At 37.9% G+C, this 17,736-nt stretch overlaps 2 protein-coding genes across 2 annotated transcripts in view; both read left to right on the top strand.

The window, feature by feature from the left end:
* Window positions 1–4,723, top strand: part of ALDOC (aldolase, fructose-bisphosphate C) — a 14,394-nt gene extending 9,671 nt beyond the window's left edge. Inside the window, exons 5-9 of the mRNA XM_072430151.1 lie at window positions 584–744; window positions 860–943; window positions 1,834–2,008; window positions 3,051–3,250; window positions 3,865–4,723. Of these exons, the coding sequence (XP_072286252.1) occupies window positions 584–744; window positions 860–943; window positions 1,834–2,008; window positions 3,051–3,250; window positions 3,865–3,960 (716 nt within the window). The 3' untranslated portion in view covers window positions 3,961–4,723. The remainder of the gene's footprint in view (window positions 1–583; window positions 745–859; window positions 944–1,833; window positions 2,009–3,050; window positions 3,251–3,864) is intronic.
* Window positions 4,724–11,408: 6,685 nt separating this feature from the next.
* The window catches only part of PIGS (phosphatidylinositol glycan anchor biosynthesis class S), a gene marked incomplete in the record, with an annotated part of 11,652 nt that continues 5,324 nt past the window's right edge, over window positions 11,409–17,736 (top strand). The window contains 7 exon segments of the mRNA XM_072430139.1: window positions 11,409–11,467; window positions 11,543–11,682; window positions 13,205–13,316; window positions 14,270–14,359; window positions 14,905–14,996; window positions 15,997–16,231; window positions 16,832–16,974. Of these exon segments, the coding sequence (XP_072286240.1) occupies window positions 11,434–11,467; window positions 11,543–11,682; window positions 13,205–13,316; window positions 14,270–14,359; window positions 14,905–14,996; window positions 15,997–16,231; window positions 16,832–16,974 (846 nt within the window).

Raw genomic sequence — 17,736 nt, 5'->3', positions numbered from 1 at the left:
TGTGTGCTCACCTCCCATTGGCAGCAGCAATCCTCTGAAAGGATGACACAGAGCAACCTCACTGAGATCTGTGCATCCGAGGATGAGAGCTGCCGAGGAGTTCTGGGCGGGGTATTCAAATCAGCCGGGCGGAGCAACCGGCTAAAAACCTCTGGGGAGAACTATGCTCCTTAATATTTATTATCTGCTGCAGTTTTACTTTTCACTGTATCTCCTCCTTAACTGGCGATGTCTTTGAAAGGACAAGAAAGACACTGATGAACTCATCTTTGGCACTAGAACCACTTGCATAAAAAAACAGCATTTATGTATTTTATGACTGCTTGGAGTTCAGTGTTGCCATATGTAGATCAAACCCACCAATTGTTTGGTCTTTTCTTTTAAAGGTATAATCGGATTTGGGAGTTACTCTTGCCACTTATGATGCTGTGTGTTTTTTTTTGGTTTTTTTTTTGGGTTTTTTTTGTGTTTTTTTGGTTTCTGTGTGCTTTTGTGATTTTGTAAAAGAAATGCCATACAATGTTCTTTACTGTAGTTGGGGGGGAAAAAAAAAAAAAAAATTAACTCTAAACTTCTCTTTCAGGTTTGGATGGCTTGTCAGAGCGTTGTGCCCAATACAAGAAGGACGGTGCAGACTTTGCAAAGTGGAGATGTGTACTGAAAATTAGTGAGCACACCCCCTCTTCTCTGGCCATCATGGAGAATGCCAATGTCCTTGCTCGCTATGCCAGTATTTGCCAGCAGGTAAATGGCCTATTGTGTATGTGCCAGCACAGAGAATAGAGGATGGTATTGTTAATGACAGAAAGGACCAAATTAACTTATCCTTAATGTAGATCTGTTTATTCTTCTCTTTCAGAATGGCATCGTTCCCATTGTGGAGCCAGAAATCCTTCCTGATGGGGATCATGATCTGAAACGCTGCCAGTATGTCACTGAGAAGGTGTGTTATTTTCAGTAATAAAATGTAAATGAAACAAATATAATTAGAATAATAGCCAGATAAGTTCACCAAGCCTGAAAATGGACGTGCTGATGCCCATTGATGTCCATGAAGTACTGTTTTAAAGCTGAACTCAAAGGTTTATAGGCTCTGTTTCTTTATTGATCTAGGCCTTTCATCCCTACCCTTGCTGTCCCTGACCCACCACTTTTATTTATTGGATTTTTTCAATCACAGAGGCATAGTATTGCATGTGCGTGCTACCACAGTTTTCAGGTACCGATGCACAGAAGTTTGCTAGCCCTTCCCACCACCCATTATCTGGTTACATTGCATACGGAAGCAATACATTTTGATATAATGGAGCCTTAAATAGGCATGTATTTAAACAGGAAAGGATTTTTATATTTAAATTTCATTATTATGTCAATGAGGAGATGAAGGGAGGAACAAGGTAAGGTAAAACATTATTCATCTTTACATTTTTTAATCCCCGGAGGAAAAACCCAATTACATTTTGTGGTCAGTTGAAAAAAGGCACATTACACTAGTGGTTAAAGGAAAGAATTCTCCTTGGTGGGCAGAATGTCCTCTTACGGATGGTTACAAAGATGATTGGTGTTGGTGCTAAAAAATGGAATTATTATTTATTAAATCCTAGGGTTCTTTTGAACCTGGGTTGAAAAAAAAAACTGGTAGAATAATGATCATGGTCTTTTCAGCATGAGGAATAATTTCTGTGGAATAGCACCTATATATGTGCAAAACTCTGACTTGTATATGTACTCCTCTTAATATTTTACACTGTACTTTCTACTGTTTTGTAGAAATGAGTAAACAATGGTTTACAAATAACAGTTAAACCTAACCAGTACATGTCCTTTTCTTAGGTTCTAGCTGCTGTCTACAAAGCCCTTAGTGATCATCACGTGTATCTGGAGGGGACACTACTGAAACCAAACATGGTAACCGCTGGCCATGCCTGCTCCAAAAAATACACTGCTGAGGAGATTGCAATGGCAACTGTGACTGCACTTCGCCGCACTGTGCCACCTGCTGTCCCCGGTAAGACCCGGGGTTTTTGTTTTTTTTTTTGTTTTTTTTTATGCAAATTTTTATTAACATTTTTAACATATACACATATACAACAAAGCAGGATCACAGAGAAAAAAAAGCAAATAAAATATATTTTAAACAATAAGAAAAAGGTAGGTGCAAAATACAGAATGATGTCAAAACATGAAAAGAAACATCAAGAAACACATACAAAACAAGATTACAAATACACCTGTGTTTCTAACCTTTCGTATTGATTATATCCATACACAATCAGTACTTATCTAGTATCAAGTAAAACAAATGAGCATTCCTAAATAAATGCCTTTGCAAAAATCAAATAAAAAAAAAAAAGGAAAAAGAATAAAAAAGGGAAAGAAAGTCCAAGGTCCCACTGGATAAACAACTAGTGCAGCCAAGGGTATTTAGGGTTCAGATGAGCCAAGGATATTTAAGGTTCTGATGAGCAGCTAAACAATACCAGTAGCAGTTGCTTGATCCCATGGGGCCCAAATTTCTCCAGTTTTTTGAGTCTAGCAGATAAATGTTCCCTATCGGCCTAATATCCCCTACACGTGACCTCAATTCCGCAACAGAGGGCGGAGTGGGTGATTTCCAGTGTACCTAGATTAGGCATCTGGCCGCCATAAGAATATGCCCCAAAAGAGCCTTCCTCCGTTTAGAAAGTTCTGTAATGGGGACATTCAGTAAATGGGTCACTGGATCTAAACTAATAGAGGTTTCAAGTATTTTATTGAGCAAAGCATTCACCCCACTCCAGTAAGGTATCTTAGAACAGTTCCAAAAAATATGAAACAGGGTGCCTACTTGAGAATTGCACCTCCAGCAACTAATACTGCAAGATAGATTTATGGAGTGAAGCCTGTCTGGAGTTTTTATATATTTAAGGGATTGTGAACACAGATTTTTTTTTTTTTTTTTTTTTTCCAGACTACATAAACTCAAAGCAGAGCGGCTTGAAATGTTACACTATTGGATGAGTTGGGAGAGCAAGGATAAATCTAACCTGGGAACTTGTTTTTCTCTGCAGGTGTCACTTTCCTGTCTGGTGGACAAAGCGAGGAGGAAGCGACCATTAATCTGAATGCCATCAACAACTGTCCTCTAGCAAGGCCTTGGGCTCTTACTTTCTCCTATGGACGTGCTCTCCAGGCTTCAGCATTAAATGCTTGGCGTGGCAAGAAAGAGAATGAGAATGCAGCTACAGAGGAGTTTCTAAAACGTGCAGAGGTAATGCTTGGAATACACCTTACGATCTGCACACAAAATTCAAACAATATAGGTGGTGTTGTACATTATTGTAAAATGTTTAGGCTCACATAAAATCCAATAGATTTGTAAAAATTGGATACGTTTGCAAAAAATGATTGGGTGATGTCCAGTCGACCTAATAATAATTCCTAACCTCCACCAACTGCTATCATCTAGCCAGTGATGGCCTTACTATGCACCAAGAGTCCAAGAACACATTGGACTATGAAATGGCAGTTGGGAGTACATATTACGGGGATCGTTTAACATTAAAGGCTAACTAGGGTAATTGAAGGCACTTGTATCCTGCCTATAATTAGACACCACAAGTATTTGCTCATGATTTGGAAGACAGAACTAACCCCCCCCTCCATCACAACAGTCTCCATATTATAAGTAGGCGCAGCTTTACAGCTAGTTCAGAGATGAATTGGGCAGAGGTGATAACACTGTTCAGGATTTTAGGGCAGCAGTGGCAGGATTACCAGATGTGGGTATGCTGTTGGTGAATTGGATGGAATGTTATCTAAGCTAAAGTGTATGTGAAGCCCAACAATAAAATCTCTTAACATCTGATTTCTTCTGTTTCCTAGGCAAATAGTCTTGCAGCCTGTGGAAAGTATGAATCCAGTGGTGATGGATCAGGGGCAGCTGGTCAGTCCCTGTATGTTGCCAATCATGCCTACTAAGCTTGGTGGTCCTATGAGCACTGACCTGCAGAACAACTCCACTCTGCTTCCCTGATTCTTCAAGCAGCATTCACGTGGACATCCCCCTGCAGCCAAAGCGTTGAATATTCACAGCCATTTGCCTCCCAACCTTTTTTTCCTAATATTACATTGCCAGTATAAGCTTCCCTTGGCTTATGCAGTGCTGGTGGTGGATCTTGGTGGTCCAACCCTTGTCTTGCAGTGTAATGTATCTGGTTGTGTTAACTATTTTTCCTACTAGATCTTTTATTTTTTAAAGTCTCATTTTACAGATCTAAAGGTATAGAAAGAAAAAGTAAAGCTATCAAATATAGTATAATATTTAAGAGTTTACAAGTGGATAAGAGTGGTCACTGCTGGACAGGAGAAGGATAGATGTTTACGTAAAGATGGCTTTTCACTGATCTAGTACACTGGAATAATTCCCCTGCACAATGCAGACACTATTGATCCTTCAGTAGTGTCTGTCGTAGAACAATCTCTCCAGTAACACATTCACTCATCCAGACACTGTTCTGTGAAAGGTCTTGCACTTTGTGGTACATCCATAGATTGCGTGGTTGTGCGCTTCTTATAACTCTGGGAAGTAGATCCATCCTTTGTCTACATAGGATGGTGTGAAGTACAAAAGCCCCTAACACTAAAGGATAACCTACTGCTATGTATGTTGTGAAATAGTGTTGTCGTTATCTGTATGCAACTGATGTACCAAATAGATAAAAAATAAAATAGTGAAATTAAATGTTTGTCTTTGTTTTTCTATAAGCCATAAAATTGACATATATTTATCTACCACATTACAGTAGTAATTGTATAATGTGAACACAGACCTTTAGTATCTCCCATCCTATTGTTTGTGAAATTCCCCCACCTACTAGACAGTAAGCTCTTCGGGGCAGGGTCCTCTCCTCCTGTATCACTGTCTGTATTAGTCTGTCATTTGCAATCCTTATTTAATGTACAGCGCTGCGTAATATGTTGGCGCTATATAAATCCTGTTTAATAATAATAATTGAAAGGTTCCAATGATATGGTGCTACAGTGGGATTGCAAATCCCTTTGTTCTAAATTAAGCTCATCTTCTGTTCTGTATAGTTCTCTCAGCACCTCTCTATTTGTCTATATTGTGAAATAGGGAGGGAATGAATAGAAGCAGACATGGATCTCTACATGTTTATATAGAACATAGGGTACTATAGTAGCCTTTCTCAAATTTTTTTATTATGGGGGAACCCTTAAAATAACTCAGATCTTTAGGGAACCCTTGACATTACATTATGCACAGCTCAGGGTATGTTGGTTTAGTGGACAAAAAGCCAAGATTATTGCTGTCAGTGGTAAGTGATCTGAGAATCACAAATCGCCTATTGTTCAAGGAAACCCTAGCAACCTCTGGAGAAACCCTAGGTTCCACGAAACCCTGGTGAAGAACCACTGGCCTATAGATTGACCAAAGTTATGTAATGTCTATTTAAATAATCAATTTAGTTTGTAGCCAAAAATTTAGGCTGTTCCATGACTTGCTTGTATAAAAAAAAAAAAATATATATATAATGTTCACATTATCCTGTTATAAATCTGGATGAACTGACCAAGGAATGTTAATAGTTTGAAAGCACTGATCATCCCAGACAGCAGTGAATTCTACATATATTCTGCTACAAAGCACACTAGGTTGAGGGTAGATGTCTGCAATGGGAAATTTTATTTTATACCTGTTCAGGTCTTTAAACAGGAGTGCAGTAAAGAAAATCTAAATGCAGTCACTTGACCGCTCATAAGATTAAATATGGTAAAGTAATTTCAGAAGGTGTTGTCAATCTTTGTTCTGCTTTAATTACAATACCTAGTAACACACTGTGAAGATCCTTGTTTGGGCACTTCTTGGTATGGGGTGACAAGTGTCTCCTAACTGTATTTCTGCATTGTTATTCTGGTTCACGACAATGATATGCAGCCAACGCTGGAGCAACTGTATTTAAACAAGAAATGGTCCAAGAAGTCTGAAGATCAGCAGCACTAGGATGCAAACAACAGTTTAAACATTATTTTATGAAAAAATGCTATCTTTGGTACACACTGCTTTAACAAGATTAAAACAATCTTAATGATCTGAAAATATTACCAACTGGCTTGTCAGTCTTAATGACCTGCAACAAAGATGCAGCTAGTGATTCTAGAGCAAAGTCAGATCACTATGCATACATATTTTGGTCCGTAACTCAGTTCAACACAACAGGCAGGCAATTATAATGTTCAGAGCTAGGCCCTGCTTATTTTCACAGCATAACTTTCCTCTTAAGGCATAATGAAGTAAAGTTAGCATTTACAGAGCAACTAAATCTTAAAGATGTGACTCTAGACTTATTAATATAAGTACATTCTTGATAAAATATAGACTTTAGTTTATGATTTCTGATCTGCTAAGAAGATTGGAATGCGTTTACTCACAGAACAGTCTTCTCCTTTCTTTTCTTTTGGAAATATACAAAGTGCATGCTGTTCTAAGCAGCTTTTCTTCTGTTAATAAAACAATAGCCTCACAATGTTGCAATCCTGCCTGTGGGCATTTGGCTACAACTGTGTATGCTTTAAGCCCTCAAAAAATCAGATATTTGTTTCATGTATGGTATTCCTTAAAGCTGAACTCCAACCTTGCACAGATGTTCAAACTCCTTTTTGTATGCTGCAATTTCTTACTCTGATTTGGATGTTAGTAACTAGCTGATATGTACCCCAGTTACCATTTATATTACATCACTCCTGTCAGCCGTAAACACGGCAAATTCCCTTCACTTGTGACTGCAACCACAAAAACAGGGACAAAGCCAAAGGACATTGCAGAACATTCCTAATACAGGTAGTCCCTGGGTTGCAAACAAGATAGGAACTGTAGGTTTGTTCTTAAGTTGAATTTGTATGTAAGTCAGAACAGGTACATTATTTTAATAAATGCAATTAGGACAGATGTTTGTCTCAACATATTATTAGGCAGTGTGGTGTCAGTTACTGTATACAATCCTACCTGTGAGTTAATCACAAACAAAGCACAAAAAAAAAATATTTATGGAGCCTGGACATTCATTAATTTCTGAAGCAAGCTGTGCTTTGATATGCAATAAGAAACAACTGCTTCTCTTGGTTATTAATGGTCATTAAAGTGTTACAAGATGTTACAGATCAGCTCAGCTCTTAAGATCACCCACAACCTCAGCTGTGTTTAGCAAAAGATTACTTCTGCAAGTCATGCAAACTGCCCCCTCCATCAAGCCTCCGTCCTGCACACAAGCAAGCAGGGAAGTCCCATTCGTATCTCAGAGTTGTCCGTATGTCTGATGTCCTTAACTCGGGGACTACCCGTAAATCAATCAAGATACCAACATGCCAATTGATTGAGAGGAGGAAAATCACTTGGCTGTGATCTATCGAAAGTAGATTTGCCTTCAGATCTAATTGTTTTATCAGATCATAAATTCATCAGAAATAAAAACTTATCAAAAGTAAGATATCTGCCTGTGTGTGCCAACCCTAAAGAAAGTCCCAGCTATAATTTTGCCTGACAGCTTTCCAAGGGTTTGGAGGAGGAATCTAAAACCACAAGTATTTTGATGATTTAATTGGGTAATGTCAGCTATATGTGGCAACAAATCTACCCTCCATGGACCACAATAAATCATATTCTTCTAAGCTCCATTCTTGTGGTAAAGGTACACTAGCTTCATCCTGAGAATGTGATCTGCACATTTATGAGGGGGTGCTGAGAAGTTCCTGGCTTTGCTTCCTTCCAGAATAATTAGAAAAAGGAGTGTGGTGGCAAATGACAGTCTAATATCTTAGTATGTAACTGTGCAAACATCAGGTCTTGGGGATTCCTAAAACTGTTTTTTCTTTTAGTAAGAAGCTGTGATGCAAGTTTCACGTTGTTGGAGTTACGGGCCGTCATGAAGTTTTTGTTTCTCCAGGGAAAGGAAGGACACTTCTCCCCCAGTGTTTGTGACACCTCAGTGTGAATTTCCTTTGCTGATTTTCCCTGGAGAAACAAAAACTTCATGACAACGTGAAACTTGCTTGAGCCTCTGCCATCACAGCTTCTCACTAAAGAATCACAAAGACCTGATATTTGCACAGTTACATACTAAGACATTAAGCTGTCAAATGCCCCCACACCCATTATTCGATTTCATCTGGAAGGGGGCAAAGCCAGGAACTTCTCAGCACACCCTCCTACTACAGTACTTGTATCTCAGTTTTATGTAACTAGGTGTATGTAATTTCAAAACCATGGATTTGGATAGAATGGGAAAGGATTAGAACAAGTGTCAAGTATTTACCACTATCTGGAGCTTTTTTGTTATAGATATTTACCCTAACTTCCTGTCCAGCTGACAAGATTGCACTAGACAGGAAGTGAGGGAAAATTGCAAGGTCACAGACAGTTGTTATAACACGCACTTTTCTTGAAACATTTGTAGTACTTGTTATTATACAATTACATGGCCTGTACAATAAAACTAAAAAAATTATCAAAACTCCCCTCTTTCCATCTTCATATTCCAGTTTTCTCTATAAGACACAGGAATTGGTGATAAAAGATCCTATGCATTCAGGAGCCATTTAAAGTCCACCACAGCCCTAAGAAAACTCCAAATCCCCCTATGACCTCTAAGCCCTATCATAGATGGAGCACAAATTTAGAAGTACATTATTATTATTATTATTATTATTAATAAACAGGATTTATATAGCGCCAACATATTACGCAGCACTGTACATTAACTATCCATCCTTACACATCCTCTTTAAACAGTTTGAGATAGAACAAATTAAGTTCCAAGTTCCAAGACTTACTGTCAACTGACACAAACTAAACAGATACCATTGACCAAGAAAATTATACACAACACTTCCCATAATCACTGCAGTAGTTAGTACATTGATAGGTAACACAATTCGTTAACCTAAATAGACATAAAAACTATTTGTCTTTTCAACTGACACTATTTGGAAACCTTCTTCTCCAAGACCCCTCCTCCTGACATTTCCTTATTCTACACTATCCTAGACCCACCCTTCTCTTCCCAAATACACATTACTTATACTCATTACTCACATTACTTATTGATAGAACTATGCATTTCTCTCTCACCTAAGAATTGGGAAAAGCCATCATTTTGTGTAATTTTTCTCTATCCAGAAAGGCTCAAGAAATGCATTTCAAGACCCTCACCTGCTGATACAGCACACGACACTAAGCACCCTAGCACACTACACTAAATTCACCCCTTTACTATTTTACCACTGTTGGAGACATCAATACCATTCTAGAACAACAATCCTTTATTATATGACATGCACCCCTATTAAAAATTCTAGGAATTTGTTCTCTTGATCTATGCACATTGCTGACTGCGTTTTCATGATCTATCAACAATGACAAAAAATAAATGCTCTGACACTTCTAAGACATTCTAATATTAAACCCTGGCAAGAAGGTCAAAATGTGGCAGAGAGATTAAGGAGTAGAGTGTTCTATCTGGTTAAGTTTGTAGGAAGTTTACAGATAAAATTGTGTGGTCTTCATTTGGATCATACCAATGTATGGGGATGCTCAGGGAATTCAGACACTTTTTGGAGAGGTGAGGCTTACAGTCTACTTAAAAACAATTTCAGTGGTTGTTAATATCATTTATTTTTATTTGTATTCCCCAGCATCTTTCAAAATATGGTTAAAAACAGATCCTGATTCAGTAATCATCCTGTCTTTGGCACTGTTTCATACACTCATCTTTTGTGATCCAGCACCGGTCTCTTACCTAGCTGAATGGCAACCTAAATTTCCTTCCTTTGAACCCAGAAATTAGACCCGCTCCATGGACAAAGCCTAAATGATTAAACGTGGTCTGAAGCTGCAGACATTGTACAGAACATGGTCAAAAACTGCAGACATTGTACGGAAGACAGTCAGAGACTGAAAACATTGTACAGATGTTCAAAAACTGCAGGTGTTGTATGAAGTATTGTAGGAAGATGGTCAGAAAATGCAGACATTGTACAGGAGACTGTTAGAGACTGCAGACATACTATAGTGAATTGTCAGAGACTACAGACAGAGAACATAAGATAGATCAGAGACTGCAGACATACTGCATGAGATGGTCAGAGACTGCTGACAGTGGTGGATTTATCCAAGAATGGGCCCCTGTGCAGAACTGACTTTGGGTTCCGTTGGTTAAGGTGGGTCCATGGCCCTTGCGCAGTGACTGCAGACATTGTACAGGAGAGAGTGAGAGACTGCGGACAAGCTATAGCAAGGTGTGAATGCTAGGGTTATGCCTCAGGAGACAGCATTACACTACAAAGATCTTGCATGAGACTGCAAGAGATTACAGCTGTTACGGCTCTTTTACAAACGGATTTTTCCACATCTGTCCTTCCTGTTATCATTTTAAAAATCACTTGTACCGTATTTTCCCATTCATCACAGCTAAATCCACTAATAAAGCTAAAGAAGAAAAAAGCACACAAAAGAAGCTGTAATAAAAATATTTTTCCTTTTATTGAAATATATATATATTTGTATTTACAAAAACACATACTTGGTCTGCAGGGACCATGAGAACTTGTCAATTAAAATAAATAAAGTGATGCAGAAATGGCAACATCTACATTGATTTCAACTAACTTTGAAACGAATATTGAATGAAGAAATTCTTCTATTATGAAGGAATATTGGTACCATTTCCAGGCCCTAATACTGTACCAGTTTACCAGAATACCAAGGCCGTAAAGAAGAGTTTTGTCTTATAACTATTTTCCAGGAACAGAAAAGTGGCCAAATTACTGATTTACAAAGTATTTATTGTATTGTTATGTAAATAAATTCCTAAACAGAAATGGTGCCCGATATATGAAAAGAAATGGGGATGCTGGTTACTCTTCAACACCTCAACACCCCCAGGCTTTACCGCAAGCTTTATCTTTTATTTCTTTTAAGCTTTCTTTTTATTATAGCTTTGTCACATGATTTACAGGATCTTTTTCCTCTTCAGTTATTCTACAATGATTATTTAGTTTAAATATAATTTTTTTTCTTTGTAAATGCTAATTTCAGCATTCACACAATACATTTTAATGACTGAATAGAATATTTAGAACAATAGAAGTTTTCTTGAACTGTCATTGCTGAGAATCAAATATTTCCTGGAGAGTTCCTTATTCTACTGACATTAAAACCAAACTGACGAGCTCATTCTTGTCTCCATTACGGAAGCCATTTTGCCGAAGATTAATACATAAGTTCCTATTACACGAAGGCTTCGCAAAAATGGCCGAATGCGCGCATCTAAAGAGAATAAGCTGAGGACATGATTATTGAGATTGGCACAAAAACTCCTGCTGTGATTGGTCATCCTTGCGACTGTCTGTAGAGCCGGTTTGACAGGGAAAACAAAGATGGTGGCTCCCATGGCTGTGTTCTCGGCGGTGGGTGAGTACGGATTCCGGGTGTCATAATAAACCTTCCTATGAATGAATAAACACTAATATGAATTCTGTGGTACAGAGTCCTCCCGAGGGAAGCGAGCTGCCCTGTCCATTGCTCTAGTAGCTGCTGTGGTCGGACTGCCCCTCTGGTGGAAGACAACAGAGACCTACCGAGCTACCCTGCCCTACTCAGAGATCAGCCAGCTGGGCCGCCTGCAGGTAGGAGACCGGGAGAAAGCTTCTGTCATTACGGGGGGGCTCATTTCTGGCTATAATAGCCCTGCATGGGAAGAGGCTCATTTCTGGTCACGTGACTAAACACACCCATAATATAACACACATTCATTATACATATATATAAACAACATTGCATTGCCTATAATATAACACATTTATTATAGCTATATTATATATATATATATATATATATATATATATATCAACATTGCATTGCCTAAAACAGGGCTGCCCACACTTTTTTGGTTTGCAAGCTACTTTTAAAATGACCAAGTCAAAATGATCTACCAACAATAAAAACTTGGACATTATAACTCTTGTGCGCAGTAGGGTTTATTTTGAAAGGCAGGGTTCCGCGATCCACTCATGTTGCCTTTGTGATCTACCAGTAGATCACGATCCACCTGCTGGGCACCCCTGGCCTAAAATATAACACATTCATTATAACAATATATATTTATATAAACAAAATTGCATTGCCTGTAATATTACATATTCATTATAACAATATATACGGTATATATTTATACAACATTGCAATACCATCTTCTTAAACTTGCCTCCCAGGCTTCTTATGTCTCTTAAAACCCTCTCTTCTCATCTACCAATCCATTTCCCTCTTCCTATTGTGTGTTACTTCCCCCAACTCATAAACTGTAAGCTCCTCTGGACAGGGTCCTCCCCTCCTCCTGTGTCACTGTCTGTATTCCTCTGTCATTTGCATCCCCTATTTAATGTACAGCGCTGCGTAATATATTGGTGCTATATAAATCCTGTTTATTAATAATAATAATAATAATAATAATAGGATTGGACAAGTTATAGTGTGTGTCACCTGCTATCTGTGGCATGGACAGAAGATTTCCTAATTTGAGTTCGTCCGACACGCAGCTGTTGCTTAATACCTGTGTAACATTAGCATTACTGTTACTGGTGGCAGATTACCAATCACATGCCTTTGTATCATTATTACCTTACTGTTTAGACCACTGTCACTCCTTTACTGGTGAGCAGCATTCTAGTCAATGTGGGGATGACATTTAATAGTCAGATCTTTGTAGCAATCCTTTTGCTGCCCAAATGCTTCAAATATGGGCCCGGTTTATTAAAGCTTTCCAAGACTGGAGAGGATACACTTTCATCAGTGGACCTGGGTATTCCAAATTACTTGGAATAGATCTGTTCCAGGATTAAAAACCTTTGCTAATGAATGGCAATTGACTTTAGGAAATCCATTCCAGGTTTGCTGGATCACCCAGCTTCACTGAAGAACGTGTATCCTTTCCAGCCTTGGAGAGCTTTAATAAATTAGGGACAATGAGATAACAAGTCTGACACTGCCTGACTTTTGTCCATTTATTCTGGGGTTAGCAATGACTCACCGGTTTGTCCCTTTTGAGTTTGTTCCTTCTGCCCTGTGTTTTACTCTTCTTTATAAAGTCACTAGATTTATTCTAATGACTAATAAAAATATATCATACAAATATTATCATTCTGATGTCAGCTCCAGCTCACTGTGCCCATTGAAGTGGTGTTTTTCAAAGGAACGCTGACTGCCGAGCAACAAAGAAGAATCCCTGCTTCAAATACAAATGAGAAGGAGACTGTATTAAATGGTGAGTGTGTCGCTGTGTGACTGCTGTAACTGGAATTTTATTTAACTTTATACTTACTGTAGCTGTGTTTTACTAATGAAGCCTGAATATTTGGAACACATTTTGTGTTGCCATATTCCAAGTGTGGAACATTTTGTACTTACGTTGGCCCCCTAAGCTCTGGCGTTAGTGGCTGTTTATCATTTATGGGTATCTTAACACTTTCCAATCTGCAGGATGCATTTTCTTTACAGCCATTCAAGAAAACATGCTGGTGTAGACTGGCCCATTGAAATGAATGAGAATTTCAACCATGGGCATTTAAACTCTCAGGTTCCATGTGATTTGTGTGCAATATCCCCAATTTTATATCTTCCATTACATGTAGAACAAGAAACTACAACAAAAGGATGAAACCACGTTTATAGTGAGTTTCATGGAAATATGGTTCAGTGAAACAAAGTAAGGTTGGTCTAGGGCAGAAGGAAATATTAAAGCCCAACTAATCCTACATCAAACAAGGCAAATCCCTGTGTAGCTGTGCACTGATCCCCACAGGCAGGACCTCTTAGGGCTTTTAGTGTCCTAATAACAGACTGAGGTTTCACATCTACTTAAGTTCAATTAAGTGCAATTGTAGCAAATTTTGTGTCCTGTGATAAGGATAAGTGTACTTTCACAGGAAAAGATGTATATGCATTAGCCACACCTGTAGATAGGAAAACATAAATGGCACTTCCTATCTTGCCAGTACTCCTAATTACTCCTTTAAATTCCAGAGTTCTCTATAACAATAAATTTGTACGTCTGGCTGACTTTTTGTGTTCTATTTTTCTTTCCAATATAAGTATAAAATCATACCAGAATTAAAAAAAAAAAAAATCTTTTAGGATGAAACGTATGGTATTATAATTATTGAAGATTTATGCCATAAAGTGGTTTGGTATGTTAATTATAATATGTTCCCACCTCAGCTCATACCGGTTTCACTTCACATTATGAGTTCAAGTACAGAAGAACAAGTATTGAAGAAGATGAAGTGCTCTCTCTACAAAGTTTACAAGGTACAGTGTGTTTGTTGCTTTTTACTTTTAGTCCAATATAACAATTTACTAAAAGCAGAACTGCTACAATTGTCCAGTCCATCTACAGAATGGATACCAATTGTTGATGTTGTATGAGTAGAGGAGGAAGCACATCAACTGGTTGTGGCACAGGATGGTTTAGATGAGGCTTAATGCTAGCTGATCCTGGCAGGGTGTGAATAAAGAGTTAAGTGCCAGCTGATTATGGTTTAAAGGCCAAGGAAAGTGATCTGTGTTCTTCCAGTGTAACATCTTTTTTGGGCAGCTTGTTTTAAGACATCCACTGCTCTTAGTAGTAGAGGATGCTTTCTCCTGCATCAACCCCTTCATAACCGTTAAATGGTTTTGGTTTGTATTTCTCTACTGATGATTTTCCTTCTTGTTACCTCACATAACACCACAAGAGGGCATTGCGCTTTGAAACTTCTGACTATATGCAAATATGTTGTTCCACTGATACTCTGAGAAACATTGCAGTTTAAAAATAATCATATAATGAAATAATATTTTTTTTTCCTTTTTAGAAGCCGATGAAGCTCTCCAGCAGTTCAATAAAGGAACTCAGGGATCTCTGTCACTGTTTATTGTACCGGAAACCACTCACCTCTTCCCACAGGTACTAAAAAGACCACATAACATCCCCTTATCTGTTTAGAAATGTTTGATCATATATGTGGGAAAAATTCTTATGATGTCCCTAATTGGCATGTAGATGTGCTGCTGCTGTGCTGTTACATGCAATTAGGGTGTCAGTCAAATGTTGAAATTGTGATATTGCATAGAATAATGAATTTCATCATCTACATTACTTAATATCATTAGAAGAATAGGAGAAGCTGAAGAAATCTCTGAATGCAAAGGCTTTAGACTAATATTGACTGACCCCCACCCTTCCTAAAAAAAAACCTTGCCTTAAACCCAAAACAGCAAGAATTTAAAAAATATATATATAAAAAAATTATATATAAAATATATATATATACTTCCCCAAGGTCAGGTTTGCCTAAATAGGAGTAATGTTTGTGGACCTTTGTGGGATTTTGGAAACATTAAAGCGGACCTATCATTGAGAGATTGTATAAGCTGCTATTTCTGTCCTGGTCCTAAAATTACTGTCTTAATCTTCTGCCTTTAATTTCGCCTTAATCACGGACCCAAAATGAGTATGCAGCTCAGGTCTTCATTTTAAAGCAAGTTAATTGTAAATTATTTTTTATCAGCGGGTGCAAGGTGACTACATAAGTGGGCCTTACATTTTATTTTATTTCTGAAACAGCTGGGGAGAGATTTTGTAAGGTCTCTAATTCACATTTATATTAAGAGAAAAAATTTGACTAAATAAACGATTGCTTGTTGCAGGTTAAATTCCTTCCTAACTTTTGGGGTTCCTGCAGTAGTAGCCTATTGCCATTACAAAGCCAAATGATGATGGCATGCTTCCTTATTTATTGCTTGGTTGCAGTGATTAGGTGGGCATGAAATTGTAGATTATATAAGTAGCACTGTGAGAGTAGACAAAGAGGACCAAGCCCCCTTATCCAGTAGATTCAGCCTACTTAACCTGCATTTATTTGGCATTTAGAAAAGGTTGGTGATAAATTATTCCTTTGTTTCAGGGGGTTGACGTCTACATTGGCAAGCATAGAAGATCATTAGTTAAACTTACAGTGGACCCATCACTTTCAACAGAAGAAATCCGCAATACTCTTTACCATAAAGTGGAGCGCATCATTCACACTATGTCTATCACTGAAGAGGCTGTCACTGCCTCACTGTCTGATAGGATCTCCAGTGGCCGGTTCAACAAAGATGACTTTGAGAGCAGCAGAAGAGCATTCAAGTCCAGCCCAGGTACACACATTGTGATCTCAGGATGCAATATTGTTCTGTTAATACATTCATAGCCTGGAATTTTGGTTACCCTAAAATATCCTGTGTATCTCATTATGTTACCTCCATATACATTTACTAGGATTTGTTAAAGTTGTGAAGGCAAGATCTTGTCCACTGATCCATGTCCATATACTAGTGAAGTGAGAACAGGGCATAGTTCTGCACAACAAAATGATCATCAAAAACAATGTTTCCTGTGAAACATAAATGAAAATTTCCAAAGAAGAGTTACAGTTACAAGTTTTCTCATTTAGGCTGTAATGTGTATTGTAACTGACACCTTAATGGCAGTTGGAATTTGATAGGTCTGCCATCTAGACTATTGTAATGACACCCAGTGTATGAGTGACACCCGGATGCGCTGTGCAGCAGATGATAACACATGCTTTGCAGTGCTTTGACAGCTTATTTTTAATGAATGAACTGTCTTTATGCAACACATATTAGCCTTCATACATTAAATCACTGAATATAGCAGATAAGTCTGAACAGGTCTTTGTTTATCTCTATTCCTTTTATCTCCTAATAATCTGGCTGCGTTAACGTCTTGTCTTCTAGGTTATGAAATAACATTCACGCTTCTTAACCCAGATCCAAAATCTCATGACTTGAACTGGAACATTAGCTCTGCTTCGGACCATTATATTCAACCTTTCTTAGACAAGTTGCAGCTTGTGGCTAACTTCTCTGTGGATTCTCAGGTTAGTTGCACCTGGGTGGCTAGTATCTCAGGTTATTGACAAATGCATCATGCATTGACTGTGAGGAGATATTCATTTTGTAGGTGGAAATTGAAGCTACCCCATCTTCAGCAGATAGTTAATTCTATCTTTATGTAGATATAAAAGGTATGTGTGTGTGTGTGTATGTGTATGTATATGTATAGCTATAACATTATTTAAGGAAGTGTAACTAACTTCACAAATAAATTTTGATACTAGATTTTATTTTTTAACCTTTAAACCACTGAACACCACAGAAAAAGAGCAAGAGAAATGTATACAACAAATCAGGGTTAAACTGTGGAGAAAAGAGAAACATTCTGGCAAGAAACCTGTAATCAAACCTCTTGGGAGGACTATTTGCATAGTATGAATCCAGAAACATTCCCTCTGTGAAAGCATCCTTGTCCTGTTTCCACCGCTATGGAGACTTGGAACAAGGTCCATGTTAGTAGGTTTGGAGTATAAGTTCATAGACCAATTACGTGCTTCATTCAGTGTAATAACAACATTCAGAAATAGTACAAAAGCATGTGACTATTCTGGACTGAATACAATATTTGAATGAACTGAAGTTAACAAGTCCATAAACTCATCAAGCTGCATCTGTGTCCCTTGCAAATTAGGAAATTGTCATTGATGTATCTGTATTGTTTTGCTTTCTCCCCAAAAGTTCTTTTGCCCCAGCCTATTTTTCCTTTTTATAGTTTTTTTTTTTTTTTTTTTTTTTTTTTTTTTTTT

This window comes from Pyxicephalus adspersus, chromosome 1, assembly GCF_032062135.1.
Source record: "Pyxicephalus adspersus chromosome 1, UCB_Pads_2.0, whole genome shotgun sequence".
Classification (NCBI taxonomy): domain Eukaryota; kingdom Metazoa; phylum Chordata; class Amphibia; order Anura; family Pyxicephalidae; genus Pyxicephalus; species Pyxicephalus adspersus.
The sequence above is the reverse complement of the archived record's forward strand: the minus strand, read 5'-3'. Positions and strand labels throughout refer to the sequence as shown.